The sequence below is a fragment of the Cucurbita moschata genome, unplaced genomic scaffold, assembly GCF_002738365.1.
Source record: "Cucurbita moschata cultivar Rifu unplaced genomic scaffold, Cmos_1.0 Cmo_Scf00024, whole genome shotgun sequence".
Lineage (NCBI taxonomy): Eukaryota > Viridiplantae > Streptophyta > Magnoliopsida > Cucurbitales > Cucurbitaceae > Cucurbita > Cucurbita moschata.
In genome coordinates, this window is record NW_019268540.1 from 3181378 (window position 1) to 3197725 (window position 16348).

Here is a 16348-nt window from a genome sequence, read left to right on the forward strand (position 1 = left end):
TTTTTTTTTTTTTTTTTTTTTTTTTCCAGCCGTCCTTAATGTCATTTTGGGACTGATTGTGTAACATAGTATGTGAGTCCATCACTTGTTTCCATGTGTAGCTTATGTAGCTGCCCTATTCAGTATTTTTCAATCTTCAGGATTAATGTCATGGCCCACGTGAGATAAGTGGCCTCCGTGAGATGAAAGTCCATTAATGAATCTTAAGATTTTCTGGATTTGTCTCACTGATGATATTCCTTGCATTCACTCAGTACATTCATCGATGAATTCAGCCACTCCGCTACTTGGTTGCAGCAATTATGATATTAATTATACAGTAATTGCTCATAATTTTCAGGTATGTGTGGTCCTTCAATAGTTTGCTCACTGTAGGCCACTATCTTGTAGGAATTTCCCCTACTCTTTTTAAATTAGCTTGTAGTAGGTCCCACCATGTGAAGATGCTCGAATGTAGTTTAATCAAGAAGCTTACTCTATTTTCCTCGGTGCACGCGAAGAAACTCTTGACATTTTTTTACCAAATCACAAAACTATTCAACGTTCCACCATCCATCAAATCTTGAAGCTTACTCTATTCAACGTGTCTTCTTGGAGCAAATCTTGAAGCAATAACTATTTTTGGATTGACTTCCTAGCCCTTGCCCATTCTTTCTCTTTCTTCCTATATCATTCAAAAAGGTATGGCTTTGTCACGATTTTCATATATTTCTTCAAGGTCTGATTCACTGCTGATGTTTATCCCAAGCCGCGCATGTCCCATGGTGGCTAGATGCTCAGCGATTATGCCGAAATCACCAGAGATTATGATGATATCTATTTCTTCCTCCATAGCTCGATTTTTCTGCTAGCCATCTCAATGAAATGCTCTTCAAGAACAACTGTAATCTTTATCAACAGTAATGAGGGAATGTTATATTGATGGGGCCTTTAAACGGGTGTTTCCTGGTACCCCATGATGTCGGTAAAGAATCTTTAGTTACCGGTTTGAAGGGAAACTTTGGCCTAACAACCGCTCTTGGGAGAACAAATGAAAGGATAATTACCTTTTTCGACAGCTCCACGAGGCAAGCATCAATTGAAGCTTGGTTTTTTTGGTTCCATTGTACAACTTCCACCCCCAAGTTAGCATCATCAAGGGAGCAATGTATACTTTTTCGAAGATGTCTCATCGTATCACTTAGTGCACCAATGATGGCCACTGATGGTTGAGCATCCGAATGCTTAGCAAGGGAGGTGGCGATATTAACAATGTCAATCTGCATGGTAGGATTTTTTAAAACATTCTTGTGATCTAGGTGTTTGATGAGAATTGCAAGCATGAAGTGGGAGTTGTGTCCTGTATCAAATAAATGTATTTCATAAGAACCACTAGCACAATTATGGAAATATACGAATAAGTGGGAAGTAGTAGTTTAGATCTCAAAGGCACCGACTTTAGAAAAAAAATCAAAGGAAAATATTACCTAAATTCTCCATTATCAATTGCATATCCATTAAGACAGAAAGACCAATCCCAAGTTTTGGAGACCAAAGATTTCCGTTATCAAAATAACGGAAGAAACATTCAAAGACACGTCGCATTGTTGTAACTTCTTTAGCCAACTTAGCAAGGTTACGTAGGCAAACCCTGGACCAAAATTCTGGGTTCTGAGCGTCTTCCCTGTTAGATATGTATAAGAATGATAAGACTTGTAAAATTGACATGCAAACATAATTATGGAATACTGAGACATGGACTTACAGGGATACAACAATTTCTCCCTTTTCAGTTACTATCATCTTCCATGAACACATCCTTGTTATGTGTTCACGTGGATGGGAAACTGCTGCAGTGACGTCCTGAGCATCTTGCTCATCATGGCCAGAAGAACAGGCATAATTTTCAAGATCCCCATAATTATCCAAGACAACAGATATAACCTAATTCACATGGAAGATGAAAATGTTACTAAATTTTTTACAAAAGTTAATACCACCAACGGAAGAAATAACAATGAGTGTGAGGTAAAATATCTATAATAAATAAGAACTATGAGAGGCATATTTATCACATGCCACAGCCATATTTATCACATGCCACAGCCATAAGGAAATTATCTAAATTGTTAATCTTGCTTCCTCATACTTATTCAATTTGACGGAGAAAAATGTCAGTTCCCACTGGTAGAAAAGCTGTAGTAACTTCAGGAATTAGAGCAAGAAAAATATAATTATGTGATAATGCAAAGCAACTCACATTGTCAAATTCTGCTGATATATTGGAAAATTCACCCATAAACCAAATCTGCAGGTTGAACGCACTCAGATAAGAAAATAATTTCCAAAATGACAAGAAAGAAAATATGGTTCTTCAAACAGAAATATTGCATAAATGAGAGAACTGGAATGCCATCTAAATGTTAAATGGTACAAAAAAAAGCGTACATTGGAAGAAAAAATTAGTTCAGGATAACTTCTTTTTTTTTTTTAGTTTTGTTTCATATTCAGAAAAGCAATGCTTTTGGGTCTTCTCCATTCAGAGATCTTACAATCCACTCTGCTTCAATGTTCCTTCCTTTGCAGATGATACCCACCTGCACAATGTGGAACCTTTGCTGCTTGAACATAGCACCAGTCAAAGGACATAGTGATCAGCCCCGGAAAGGTGGTATCAAAGGACCATTTTCCAACCCAAAATTTCAGATTCAGCGAGTCAAAGTAGGACTCATTGCAAAGGGACTGGTTTAGGCTTTGATTTGAAAAGTAGTTTTCCACTCCGGTCTTCAATGCATATTCATATCCGGAGGTAAGATGGAAAAAATCCTTCCTAGGTAGGCCATTACATTTGTTTTGTAAAAGAGATGTTCTGCAAATGCATTTGTTTTTTAATGAGAAACGAAGGTTCCATAGATTTATAACTACATTCTTGTTTAACCCATTTATTCTGAATCCTCTCAACCACTTCCTTTTCTCAAAACCCAAAGAAGGATCTCAGACACCTTCTCCGATCCAAAATGTCCTTTGGGTGGCTTAGGTCAGTCAAGACTATGGCCTTACAAAAGCAATGTTTGTGGGCATCATTTTAAGATCATTTTTCCACTCTATTTTCCATCATACAGAAGAAGTAGAGATTCAAAATTAGTCTACTGACTTTGAAAGACCAACACATTCAGTACGTGCATAAATATATAATACATAGTAATACATCCAAATAAATGCAATGCTGATTACCATAGATGAGAGAGCTTGAAGGCCAGCTGAACGCATTTGTTTTTCTCTCTGTTCCTCCCCTATTTCTTGCCCTAAAAGGCAGAGTTTGGGAATCATTCCATCTAAGTTAAACATATAAGTACCATCCCTCTGCACAGGCAATAAAAGTACATAAAAATAATGAGGATTTTCAAGGAACAAGTTTAAGTTAACTCATCGCATCCTTCCAAAAATAGATTAAACAATCATAAAAAATGTAAGCATACCATACTGGAAAACCTTACTTGGTTATTAATGAAATCAAAGAGAGCTCGGCATCCTAAAATTCGCAATTCATCATGATGTGCTTGATCTAGTAGAACGTGGATGATGCCAAGCAAACTACTTGCAAATAGAGGCCTGCAATAGTTTGTTCTGATTACAACTTTCATATGCATGTAAGTATTACGTTATCAAGTCAGGAGATATAACAAATCGATAAGCATGCTTATTATCAACCAGCAAATCAATTCTCCATCTATTACACAAGATTCCACTGAACTTGGAAGAAAAATATCTCAATTCATATTCTCATTAGCCTAAAAGGTTATTATGGTGTTTTAAAACTTCTAACAATATAAAATAATTTTACACATGAACCACAACATTTTAATAAAGAAGTGAACAGAAGATATTAATTTGAAATCCAATCACAAGGATGTACACGTAACAGATACTTGAGGCCATTAAAAATCCAAACAATTTACACAAATACATAATTTCATCCGACCTATATGTGAAAAAACATTAAAAAATTTAGGCTAAAATAACATTTTGATGTTTGTATTTTGGGACACATTCTATTTAGTCTATGTACTTTCAATAAATATTAAAGAAGTCCTTATAGTCTATGTACTTTCAATAAATATTAAAGAAGTCCTTATTAGTTCGAAGTTAGTTTCTATGGAACTTGGTAAAATAATAATAAATTTAAGAAAAGATACCATGTGAATATATTTTTCAAAATTTATAGGAGAGAGTCAGGAAAGACTAATAGAGACTAAGTTTTTGGACATTTGGACATTTATTAAAAGTACATGACTAAATTTGTTCATTTATAATAACTCTTGTCCCGCGCGACTATTAAAAAAAAAAAAAAAGTTAGCCATATTTATTAAAAGTACAGACTAAATTTGGACATTTGAAAGCATGTGAATTATAATAGAAACAGTAAAAAACTACACCATATTTTAACCAAATATTTATTTTCCATACCCAACTATTTTTAACCAGCTTGAAAATACAAATTAAAGTGAAAGATGTTAGACCCTAGAAGCTTAAAAAAATGAATGAAAGAAATGAAAGTGCTACTAAAGTGCAAATACAATTAAATTACCTTGTGTTCATTTATAATAAACATTGTACTCTTGTCCCGCCTATAACTACTACAGGCAATACCAATGTCCTAAAGATACGTCAGCCTCTATTATATAACTTGGCAAATTGGACCCAAATCCTAATGTAAGTCTGAATAGTAGAATTGGTCACTAAGTACCGTGAAAAGAAGAGTAATCAAAGTACAACCATTTGTTCATAGAGCATAGGAATTCCTAAGGACTTGTATGCAAGGTCATCTACAACAACAAGTATTCTGAAAAGGAAGGAATTTGTTTGTTTGAAATGAGAGAAGAGGGTTAAAATATATTTTGTATCCGAGTTGAGTTCATTTGATTGCCATGAACAAGTTCTACTTGCTTCAGAAAGTCATTGATATAACTGAGATGTACGCATGTATCAGCAGCTTGCACCACTCAACCATATCTATCTTTCCTGGTGCAAGTTCTATAGGCATCTCATAGGAAGATATTAAGGAAAGTGATATTAATATTTAAAATATTTAATTCCACTACAAAATTAAATAAGTAACTCACATTTGCGCTTTACAGGAAACCAACAGCTTTCTGTAGATACATATGATGATCTTCACGGAGTGAAGTTGCCCATTTCGCAATTCCCTGTAAAATTTATGCTCAAGATAACTTGTGATCTGCAAAAAGGAAAATTAAAATTTCGTGAAAGAATAAGAATAGAGCTGTTCTAAAGGTTAACCAGGAAATTACTATGGCCCAATGCCCAAAGGACCAAGCAACGAACCTACGACAAACAGCTGAATTATGCCAAAACAAAAGAGAAAAAAGAAAACACAAGCACTGGAAAAATCCTTAACCTCTCAAGCTGGAAAATAAGCTTTAATGGGAAGAAAACATTATTAAAGTATCCACATCAATCATTAATCAAAACCAGGTAAACAGTCTCTGTGTTAGGGAGCATGATCATGAAAAGGCAAAAAATTCTGAATTTCAAAAATAAGTTTCCCATGGACCTTCGAACTATCAACTCCCATCATATGATTCCTCGGAGGGGAACAAAATGAGAGGGCAGAGCCCAATGCTTGATACATATCATCATAGTTCAGTACTCCGTCCCCTATGTTAATGAGAGTCCATTACCTCATTGTCAAAAACAGTTAAAGCCACATAGCACTATGCTACTCTAACTTTAGAAATGTGACACGGACAAAAAAAAAAAAAAAAAGTAAATAATTCACTTTCAGAATAATCCAAAAGCACAGTTCAAAGATATTACTGAAAGTAAAATTCAGCTAAGTGACACCTTGGGAATACGAAAAGGATTTTTGGACGCATATTCACATAATTTATTAATCTGTCTGTCATTGGGTTCTTCATCCTGCCATAACACAAAAGAGAATGATCAATTTCGGAATAGAATTCTCAGACGCTTAAATAGAATATTTAACTTGTAGGCCATTCAGGCACAAAAAATACTGACGCGCATTATAAGCTACAAGGGAAATAACAAAAATTAAACTATGAACAAAGAAAAATAAGCAGGATAGAGTTAGCTTCAAAGTAGTAAAAATGTCTATGTAAGTTGTAATACCATGTACATTAATAAACATTATTGTTAATAATTTAGTAATATTCCTCTTAGTCATACCATATTAAATAGTACAGTGTTCTGAGACCTTTTAGGAATAATGGTTTGAAAGATTAAACCACCGGAGGGGGGAATAACTTATCTTTTCAACTCTCATGTCTCTTACTGTTGTCGTCTGCAATAATGTCCATCTTTGTTTGGTGTGTTCATTTTGTACCAATACAAACTATAAACTATAACTACACAGAAGGTCTTTTATAGAAGCTAAATTAGCAAATAGGAAAGGTGGTCAGACAATTCAAATCATCGTCGAAGAAAAGAAAGGGGGGAAAAACTAATAATCTGAATGGAACTTTATTGAAGTAGGAACCACCTTTACCAATCAAAGAGACTGGAACACGTTTAAATTCATTGGAAAAGGGAAAAGGAGAGAATGTTAACAGCTTTGTGAAGTTTATATGGTTGACCACAACAAAAGCCATTGTAGAGAACGATGCAAAATAAAGCTGTAATAATTTGTACTTCAATGATGGACCAATGAGAATTATTTTAAACCTTTGTACAATTTTATATCATAAAATGGTCATATATATTTCAAAGAAACGATTCTGGAACGCTCCCTTGAAGATTTTCTGGGATACACGAACATTTTCAAAATGAGAGAGATGAAACCTCCTGAAGAAGCTTTTGTTGGATGATGTAAGTCCCACGTCGACTAATTTAGGGAATGATCATGGGTTTATAAACAAATAATATCCTCTCCATTGGTATGAGGCCTTTTGGGGAAGCCTAAAGCAAAGCCATGAGAGCTTATGCTCAAAGTGGACAATATCATACCATTGTGGAGAGTCGTGTTGTCTAACAGCTTTAACATGGATCTGTGGCATTCTAACATTTCATGGAATCATTTAACCTCTGGTCGAGCTCATATGTCTTAACCTTAAACCGATTGTAGCGTAGATATTGTAGTTTTGTCTCTAATCTCTCGTCTAAATTGTCAAATTTGAAAGTTTATGCATGCAAAAAGTTTAGAATGTAGATTTTCGTCTCTCCCATACAAATTTCTGACTCTACCCCCCTAGCCAATCCTGTCCCAATCAGATCAACCAGCCACCGGTTTATGGAACAAAACTTAAGATGCAAGGGCCAGAAGATCAATACAACAACCTGACCAAATCTAGACTAAGATAAGCATGGATTCAACTCAGACCAAAAAATATTGCAATTTTTAAAAGAGAATAGTAGACTGAGAAAGAGATAGAACCTGAGAACGAGGAAAGATATCGGCGAGAAGCTTCTTATAGCGCTTGATGGGATGCCTCGACCTCGCACGCAAAGCAGGGCAAAAGAAACACAAAGCTTCACAAACAGGTAACATCACTTGCCCCGAAACCATTCTTATTGATCTTTCGACACTAAAAATTAGAAGAAATCCCCAACGACGCCCCTAAAATCAAACAGATACCTCCGTCCACAAACTCCGGTGGTGAAATCCTCAGCCCAAAAAATCAATCCGAAATCGATTGAAAATTTGGAAAAAAAAAAAAAATGGAAATGAAATTCTCACCAACGGTGCTTGGGGAGGAGGACCTACGGTGGGATTCAAGTGGCCTCCGGAAATTTGTTAAAGAATTGATGTCCGGTCTGATCTCCGAGGCCTCCACCGAAAGAAAAATGGCCGAACTCAACGCCATTTTATACCGTTCTTCCTTTCCCTCCATTTTCGGCTACACGTATGCTCCCATGGTCCTGGTTTTCGCGCAATGTCATTAGCCGTTATTTTGTTATAGACAAAAACGATCTTGGAATTTATCTTTTTTAAAAATAATAATCAATTAAAAAAGAGGCATTTCCTATTATTTCCCAATATATTATTTATTTATATATCATAAAATATTAAAATTATATATACTATTTTAACTTTTATAAATCAATTACTCCCATAAATAAAATCACATACGTTTTAAATTTTTTTACACATTAGGTCATATTAATAATTGTATGCCGACGTGGTGTTTGTCACAAACACTGCTAAGTTAGAGCACTGTAGCACGTTTTGAGTTTAAGAACGAGGTTTGAGTTAGCATTAATGTCGTTTTCATACTATATTTATACGATTAATCTAAGGGTTTCCTTCATTTCTTTCAAATAGAGCTAGGAGAAGGTTGAATCGGGCTTCTCCCGAGCTTCATTAGATTGTAGCACGCGCACGTGTGCTAAACCCACCTTGGTTTAGGTCAAGGTAGGCTTTCAAACCTTTTAGCTCAGTTAGGCTCAACCTTGCCTCGGGTTCTATATGACTCTAGTTTTGAACCTAGTAATTTTCTATCGTTTTGGGTTTGATCTTACTGTATAAATTTTATCTATAACATTAAGTTTCCACTCTCAAATTGGGATCTGTAGCTTGAGCCCTCCATGATCGTTAACATTGATAACTAAAATCTCGTAAAACTTAAAAAATCAAACAATTACAAGTCATAACACATCACTAACATCGGTTATAAGCGTCAAATATTATCAATCTCAGTAATAATCTTAAAAGTAGGGTTGTCTTAAATTTTATTTTACGTTGCAATATTACTATTTAACTTATCGTAAATCTTTTAAAAACCGTCGTTTTTTTAAACAATAAATGTATTTTTTTTAAGAAATAAAAAAGTTTATAGTTTTTTCTTTTTAGTTTAATGTATTGGAAAATATATTATTATTATTATTTTGAAAACATTAAATTATGAAAAAAAAAAAAAAAAATAATTACATAAAAAGGAAAAGAAGAACCTGATATCTGATAATAAAATTGTCGTCTGATCTGATCTTGACCTCGGTAGGGGAAGCATTTGGTATATGATCTCTTGCATGGCTGTTCCTCCGGAGACTGCTGCATCATTTTCTGCTAGATTTAAGCCGATAATCCCAGCCACTCGAACAGCCGTGTTGGATCAACAATGTCAATGGTGCAATCGTTCATCATTTCCAAGGAAAAAGGTAGGATCAACAAAAACTTCATCGCCGAGAGGCGGGGAAAAAACAAGGATAGTTATTATTATTCTGTGTTCTTCATCTTCTTGCAGAGCAGAAAAAGGATTTTTATGGTGGTTGGGAATTCAGTGAGGAAGAAGAAGAAGAAGAAGAAGAAGAAACGCAATGGCGAGGACTAGGGTTCGTGAGCCATCGCGATTATTAGCTGGTAATACATGCAGGATTCGCCTCAGTGAAATTTTCGGGAGGGCGACCCGGTCTATTTTGGGCTTTTTTCTCATGATGGGTCTTTGCAATGGCGTGCATTACCTTTTTAGGCCTTTTTCTCAACCTCGTATTAGCTCTGATACGATCGTAAGTCGCTTTTTGATTCTCTTCTCTGAAAATTTCACATCGATTCTTGAGTTTGGGCTCTGCTTTTTGGTATAACAATCTTATTCTTGAGATTTTGGTCCGCTTTTTGGTATAACAATCTGATGCTTGAGATTTTGGTTCTGCTTTTTGGTAGAATAATCTGATTCTTGAGATTATGGCTCTGATCTTTGGTAGAATAATCTGATTCTTGAGATTATGGCTCTGTTTTCTGGTAGAATAATATGATTTTTGGATTTTGAGTGTCTCAATAATTCACATTCCAGAGCACAGAGCAGTGAGCTGAAGGGAATGGGGGAAAAATGGAAGAAAATCTTCCATTGTTATTAGAATAAATGTATCAAATGGCAATTGATCTTTTAGGCAATTCTTAGTTTTGCTATCAACCTTTCAAAACTCTTTAAGTTCTTTCAATTAGGTCCCTCACAAAAAGAACTTATGTCTTATTCAATTATTAGCTTATCAACGTAGTTGGACATGTGGTTTGCCCCTTTGAAGAAATGGATTTTGTTTATGGACAAATGGAGTTTTGAGGATGAATAAGTTGGATCTCGCGTGTCGGTGAATGTGTTTAGGGTCAAATTGAGAATTTCGTAGGACCGAGACGAAAATGAGAATAACTCAAGATGAGGGACTATTATGTATATTTTGCCTTATGATTATTATTATTTGTTTTTGGGTCCTTGAGAGGCTGATAGGTTATATGTCATATGATGGTCATTAGTGTGTTCATGAGTGATTTCTTCTTTTCAAGTCATTCTAATGACACTGAGAACAGGGTGCTTTTGCCCTCTTGGTCTAGATTGAAATGCTTATGATTTTGTAATGTTCTTTGAACATGCAGGTAGGTTTGGTTGTTGGGAACTTCATAAGGAAACAACTCGATTTATCAACGCTTAAGACGCTGCGTTATATCGTTGACTTTGGTATGATATGCTATATGTTCTCGCTGGGTTTGGAGATGGATCCATACATACTCTTCAAAGCACCTACACGTGATGCTAAAGTAGCTTACGCTGGGATGATTTCGACACTGGTCTTAGCCTGTTCCATAACCCCATTTATCAGTTTTTCAAAGACAAAAGAGATCAGTTTCATCCTCTCCCTCTCAACTGTCCTCTCTAGCACAGCTTCTCCTGTGCTAACCCGTTTGATCACCCGTCTTAAAATAGGCAAGTCGGATATAGGTCGACTCGTTATTGCTGCTGGGATGCATTCTGATTTTATATCCACTCTCATTATCTGTATTGGTTATCTCTTTTGCAAATGTCAAGAGGTACGTCTCTCCACGACACGAGGTTTTCAATTAGGTTTTGTGTTATTGATACAGATGATAGTCGCAGCAAAGGTTTCGCCTGTATTTATGAACTGGGTTAATAATGAAAACCCCGAGGGTAAACCTATGAAAGGTCCTCACCTGGTTCTTGCAGTTGCTTTCATGGCCTTCCTTTGCAGCTGCCCTACTATACTCGGTTACAATCCGATTCTCAGTGCATTCTTAGCGGGAACGTTTTTACCTCGAGAAGGTCGAGTATCGAGATGGGCCATTGGAAAAATTAACTACCTGCTTAGTACCGTTTTCTATCCCATCTTCTTCTTTTGGATGGGGGCTGAATCCAGGTGGAGTGACTTTGAACCTGGACAAATAATGACATGGGTCAGGTTGATTCTTCTTTTTGTCATTGCAACCGTAGGAAAAGTTGTTGGTACTGTGATTGCTGGGGCAATTTTGGGGTTTCATTGGCCTGAATCAGTAGCACTTGGGCTGCTGTTAACCATGAAGGGCCATTTTCACATATACTTGGCCATTGCTGCAAAAACCGTAAGTACCCTTGTGCAAGGCTTTTCGAAAAATTATCAATTGCGACTCGGTTTTTTTCAAATACCCCAACCAGAGTTTCCGAATTAGGGTTTCGGTTTTAATTCCGTACGTACAGTGCAATAGGCTCTCTTTTTGCTCCTGGCCATCTTTTGTTTGACTGACATCGGGGTGCCATCGGTGGCTATTTGCTCACGTTCTAGGGAAGTTTCAAAAAGCTACCTTCTCTTTCTGATATTTTAATATTCCCCTGGAAAGCCGTGCTTAATCTTGAATGTCAAAGAAAGAGAACTTATAGCACTGTAAATACGGATTAAAAACGGAACCCTAAATTGGAAACCCTGATTGGGGCATTTGAAACTGTCGTCTTGTTAAGTACTATACTGAAATGATGAACAAATGCAGGCTGGAAAGACGACGACTTCTACGAGCATTGGGATGGTAATTGTAATCTTCTTCACAATCGTGCATGCGCCAAAAGTTGTCGCACATATAATCAAAAGGGCAAGGAAACGTACACCTACCCATCGAATGGCGCTCCAATTGCTTGATCCATCAAGCGAGCTTAAGATCTTGTTATGTATACATGGACTTCAGAACACTTCAGCAGCCATTAGCATCATGGAGATTTCTCGGGGGATGGCTAAACCTGGAGTTGTTGTATATCTCACAGACATGATTGAACTTACAGATGAAATAGCAGCCACATTAGTGCAGGTTGAAGGAGAGGACACCCTGACTGTAACTCACGCGGGAGTGAGACAAATGAGAGACCAAATTACTGCTGTGGTTCAGAGCTATGTAGACGAAAATGGAGACGGAATTACACTTGGAAGAATGCTAGCTCTCTCAGCATTCAATTCTATGGCTCAGGACATATGCATTTTGGCTGAGGAATTGATGGGAGCTCTTATCATACTGCCATTTCACAAGAGCCAGCGTGCTGATGGGTCTTTGAGTGAGGGCAATTCGGGTTTTCGCTACGTCAACCGCAAGGTAATAAGTTATTACTGGCAATGCTGCCATCAACTGGTGCATTTCAAGTGTAACACATACAACTACAAGGAAATTGGTTGATTATAGGATGTTTGATGCGAAGAAAGTGAAGGTTATTATAGATTAACTTTTGAGAATTTTGCGTTTCTTACAAATTTTCTCATCGATGGCTGACACATTTCATTCAAGCAGGTTCTCAGGAATGCCCCATGCTCTGTGGGAATCCTAGTGGATCGAGGTCTTGGAACAGTAGAGAAAATTTCGAGATCGTATGCATCTCTGAATGTGGCAGTCATCTTCATCAGCGGTAAAGATGACCGAGAAGCATTAGCGTATGCAGCTCGAGTAGCAAGGCATCCTGGAGTTAAACTCTCTGTGATTAGATTCTTGGTGGATGCTGCTGCAGAGAATGCTGCAAGAAGAGCTGGGACTTACAGGATAAGTGTTGCTGAGCAGGAAGAGGAAATGAGACTAGACGATGAATGTTTTGCTACCTTTTACGAACGACACGTGGCTGGTGGGCACGTTGCTTATGTCGAAAAGCACCTTGCGAGTTCTGCAGAGACATATTCTACATTGAAATTACTGGAAGGGCAATATGCACTCATAATCGTCGGTCGAGGTGGGAAGGTGAACACGGTGTTAACTTTTGGGATGAATGACTGGCAACAATGTCCAGAACTTGGTCCTATAGGGGATGTTCTTTCGGGGTCTGAATTCTCTGTTAGGACCTCGGTTTTAGTCATCCAACAACACAATCTAAAAGGAGAACTAGATGGACTTGATGATGATTTTTCTATTATGGAGATGTCAAGAAACCGATGAGATTAGTAGCGGGATAGACATTTAGAAGCTAATTGTAGCCTTGGAATACAGTGATTTGTATAACTCTAGCTGCTGGAAATTATAGAAAAAAAGTGTAGAAATATTGACAGAGTACATAGAATTCTGACCATTTGACTTGTTCTGTAAAACAGTGTTCTCTAGCCAGTTGAACAATAAAGCAAGTTCTCATACTTCATATTCTTTTGGATTTCAACAACTTATGGAGCATTTGAGCTATGAATGTTAACTTCATAAAATATGATATTTCTTAGGACTCTCCCTGCTATTTGTGCCTTGACCACTCCTTTAGGCTCAAATTCGATTAATAATTTAATTAACATGAAAACAGCTGTTCTTTGTTCCTGACTAAATTTCAAGCTTTCATTGAAAGAAAATGGAAGAATATACTGGAGCACTTATGCTCCCTCAACACAGTGGAGAAAACTAACAAAACAAAAGAGGAACCTAAAAAATGCTATAGATTTTATTTTTGGCATTCCATTTCCGACTGGAATTTTTTGAGTTGAAGCACATATTCAAGGAATCGAAATCTTAAAATGGTCAGATAACAGAACTTTCCCTTTGGTTTTCTTTAAGGCAAACTAATAGGTCCTCGAGAACCTAGAAAACGCACCCTGCATCAAGTAATTATTCACAAATGTAAAATAATGGTAATAATGTCATAATCTTTTTTTTTTTTTTTGCCCTTTAAATATTTGGACTAATAACTTGTATACCTAAACTTTGCATTAAAGCTTTTTGTACTGTTATGTTCTTAGGTTGCATTTAACAAAAACTTCAAACAATTTTAAATGAACTTGTATTAGAGACTACATGTATCCCATATGTTAGAGAGGTTTTATAAGTGTTCTAATATCTAGATTACATTAAATATGAACATTTAACAAGACCACACAAATTTTTATGCAAGTTTCAAGGATAATCAGTAATTTAAAATTTATGATCAGAAACAAAATAAAATAGGCGTAAAGCAGAGAACTGTATTCCGTCATAATGAAAAAGGAACAAAAACATATTCACGTCACCCAAATTGCAGAAAAAATGGTCAAGGGGGAGCGAAATCATTACCTCGAGCTCATATTTCAAAACGTCAAGCTCCTTATCCAAATCATTGATAGCCTGATTATATGCCTGCATCGGCGAGGACTGGCTAGCCGTCTGTATCTGCCCAACAATGAGATCGAAAGAATCGAACATAATGATATAAAAGAACACCAATAAGAACCTAATGGCCAACTGTAATTTAATCAAGAACAGACGATATAAAGCTAGAAAACAATTACGGTATTCAAAAACAATCAGTAACTGCAAAGCTTTTGCCATCCTCAAGGATTTCTAGTTGAGGTTTTCTCCCCATGTGATGGAAGAAGGAGGGGTAATTACCCCTGGCTCGTCTTAAATTGAGAAAATTGTATAAACAAAAGCGAAGATTTTAAAGTTTCCATCATAAGAAGTTAGTGGTAAAATTCTTGATTTACTCCTTCCCAGGGATGTTAGCCCCCAAGAACAACTTAACAGTCTCAAACTAGCGCATGTAACAGAGAATCATGAGAATAAACCAACGCTAGTTACATTATAAAATTTAATCAGTCGTTCTCCTCCAGAGTGTAATCTACCATTACCAAAGAAAAACATTGCCTAGCAGATATACTCAAAATTCTGTTCAACTAACCATTCATGCAATAGAACAACTAATATACAACGGAAAATTGACCTAAGTACTAACCCGAACAAGTATTCTGTACTTAAGAGGATGAGGAAGCTGGTAGGCAGCAAACAGCACATTATCATCTCTGTGAAGTTGCCTGATTATTCCACCAGAAAAACATATATAAATATACATCCACGTCAATAAACAATAACGAAGACACTAATCAAAATCACCGGAACTTCCAGTTAACAGAAAACCTTACATGCGGATGATGTTTCCGATAGTATGATCCTCTCTCTCTACAATGAAAGTCGCCGCGTTCATGATCTTCGTGTCTCTCTCGTATGAAACCCTACAATGTTCAACAAATTGGACGCCCGTACGGGAAATCACTACAGAGATGGTGGTGGTGTGTATATAAAGAAAGCAAAACCGATCGCCGAATGAAACTGATTATGAAAAAGGTTAAGGTTTCAAGAATTTACTTCTTGGCGCCCTCGGGGACGACGAAGCGCTCGTAACGATCGGGTACGTTCATCGTTTTTTCTTCTTCCTGAAACTGAACTTCCTCTGAAAATAGCATTGTGAAGATGGCGACTTGGGGTATTTATACCCGCTCTGTTTCCTCAACGGTTTCTCGCTACGACGCCGTTTTGACAGTCGGAGTGTAATTCAATACGCTAACGACATGTCGTTTTGGGTGGGATTGAGTCGTATCGTCTAAGTTGGTAGGGTTGAAGTAATTGTGGTGTCATTGTACCTAAGACGAGAGGAGGTTGAGTTTGGAGGGACGTGCGATCGACTAACTCGTGCGGTCTCAAATTTAGCATAGTCGATAACGTCAGGGTTTGATCGATATCTAACACAATTTCTTTTGTGTTTTTTAGATTAAACGTCTTGAATGTATCGCTCAATTTTTATTACGAAGATGTACCACGTTAGGATTCGTTGTTGGCATTTTATAGAAGTGGTTCGGTGATTCCTATTTGTCTCCCACAATTCTTCCCGTTTAGAAACTCTGGAGAAGGATAGGGGTCGCTAGAGTAACAAAGGGTTTAGTATTGAGAATCAATAATGCGTAAACCAGAAATCCATCGTTCGAGGCCCACCCATTCCAGCAAGAGTTAGTCTCACTGCATTCTCTTCACTTAACGGCTTACACATGGGATAGATTTTATCTCGACTTGCACATACCACTAGACATTAGTGTCGTTTTCAACTTGTGTGGACTAGTAAACACAAAATCTCATTTAAATCATATTGGATTCGGTTAGATTTAGTGTACTCATGGCTTTTGGTCTCACTTGATCGAGCCGTGACTAACTTATAATATGTGTTAGGTTGCTTCTAGCAACCTTCCATACTGAGATGATGACATAGTTTCATCAAGTTCACGGGGATTCTAGTGATACTCGATTTCGCTCATATTTAGTTGCTACTTATCTTAGATGATCACCCGTCTCACTTAGTTAAATTACAACTAAATAATAATAATAATAACAACCACACATATAATTACATACACATATATATATATATTGTATTTTTATTTGTTT

General features: G+C 36.7%; 3 protein-coding genes across 10 annotated transcripts in view; 1 reads left to right on the forward strand and 2 right to left on the reverse strand.

Annotated features, from left to right (window-relative positions):
* The window catches only part of LOC111460970, a 21381-nt gene extending 12122 nt beyond the window's left edge, over positions 1-9259 (reverse strand). The window contains exons 1-11 of one of the 7 annotated variants that reach the window (XM_023104366.1): positions 8908-9258; positions 7697-7878; positions 7394-7576; positions 5845-5919; positions 5103-5218; positions 3477-3591; positions 3214-3342; positions 2240-2287; positions 1745-1923; positions 1467-1663; positions 1047-1339 (exon numbers count right to left, since the gene is read on the reverse strand). In XM_023104366.1, the coding sequence (XP_022960134.1) occupies positions 1047-1339; positions 1467-1663; positions 1745-1923; positions 2240-2287; positions 3214-3342; positions 3477-3591; positions 5103-5218; positions 5845-5919; positions 7394-7525 (1284 nt within the window). In that variant the 5' untranslated portion in view covers positions 7526-7576; positions 7697-7878; positions 8908-9258. Of the gene's footprint in view, positions 1-1046; positions 1340-1466; positions 1664-1744; positions 1924-2239; positions 2288-3213; positions 3343-3476; positions 3592-5102; positions 5219-5554; positions 5920-7393; positions 7879-8907 lie in introns of those variants that run through there. The other 6 variants (XM_023104370.1, XM_023104364.1, XM_023104367.1 and 3 more) reach the window with 6 other exon arrangements.
* On the forward strand, positions 9035-13310 carry LOC111460971 (cation/H(+) antiporter 28-like). The gene is made up of 5 exons (XM_023104372.1): positions 9035-9114; positions 9201-9462; positions 10325-11302; positions 11705-12295; positions 12488-13310. Exons 2-5 carry the CDS (start codon positions 9274-9276, stop codon positions 13118-13120), a joined length of 2391 nt encoding a protein of 796 aa, XP_022960140.1. The 5' UTR covers positions 9035-9114; positions 9201-9273; the 3' UTR covers positions 13121-13310.
* A 97-nt stretch (positions 13311-13407) lies between these two features.
* Positions 13408-15364, reverse strand: LOC111461018 (DNA-directed RNA polymerases II, IV and V subunit 11-like). Of its 2 annotated transcripts, none has more exons than XM_023104444.1 (5): positions 15278-15364; positions 15055-15144; positions 14868-14946; positions 14210-14299; positions 13408-13755 (listed from the first exon to the last, which is right to left on the reverse strand). In XM_023104444.1, the coding sequence occupies exons 1-5, from the start codon at positions 15328-15330 to the stop codon at positions 13723-13725; spliced, it is 345 nt and encodes a 114-aa protein (XP_022960212.1). In that variant the 5' UTR covers positions 15331-15364; the 3' UTR covers positions 13408-13722. The 2 variants fall into 2 exon arrangements, with proteins under 2 accessions (XP_022960212.1, XP_022960210.1); XM_023104442.1 differs by having other exon boundaries at positions 14210-14305.
* Positions 15365-16348: the final 984 nt, after the last annotated feature.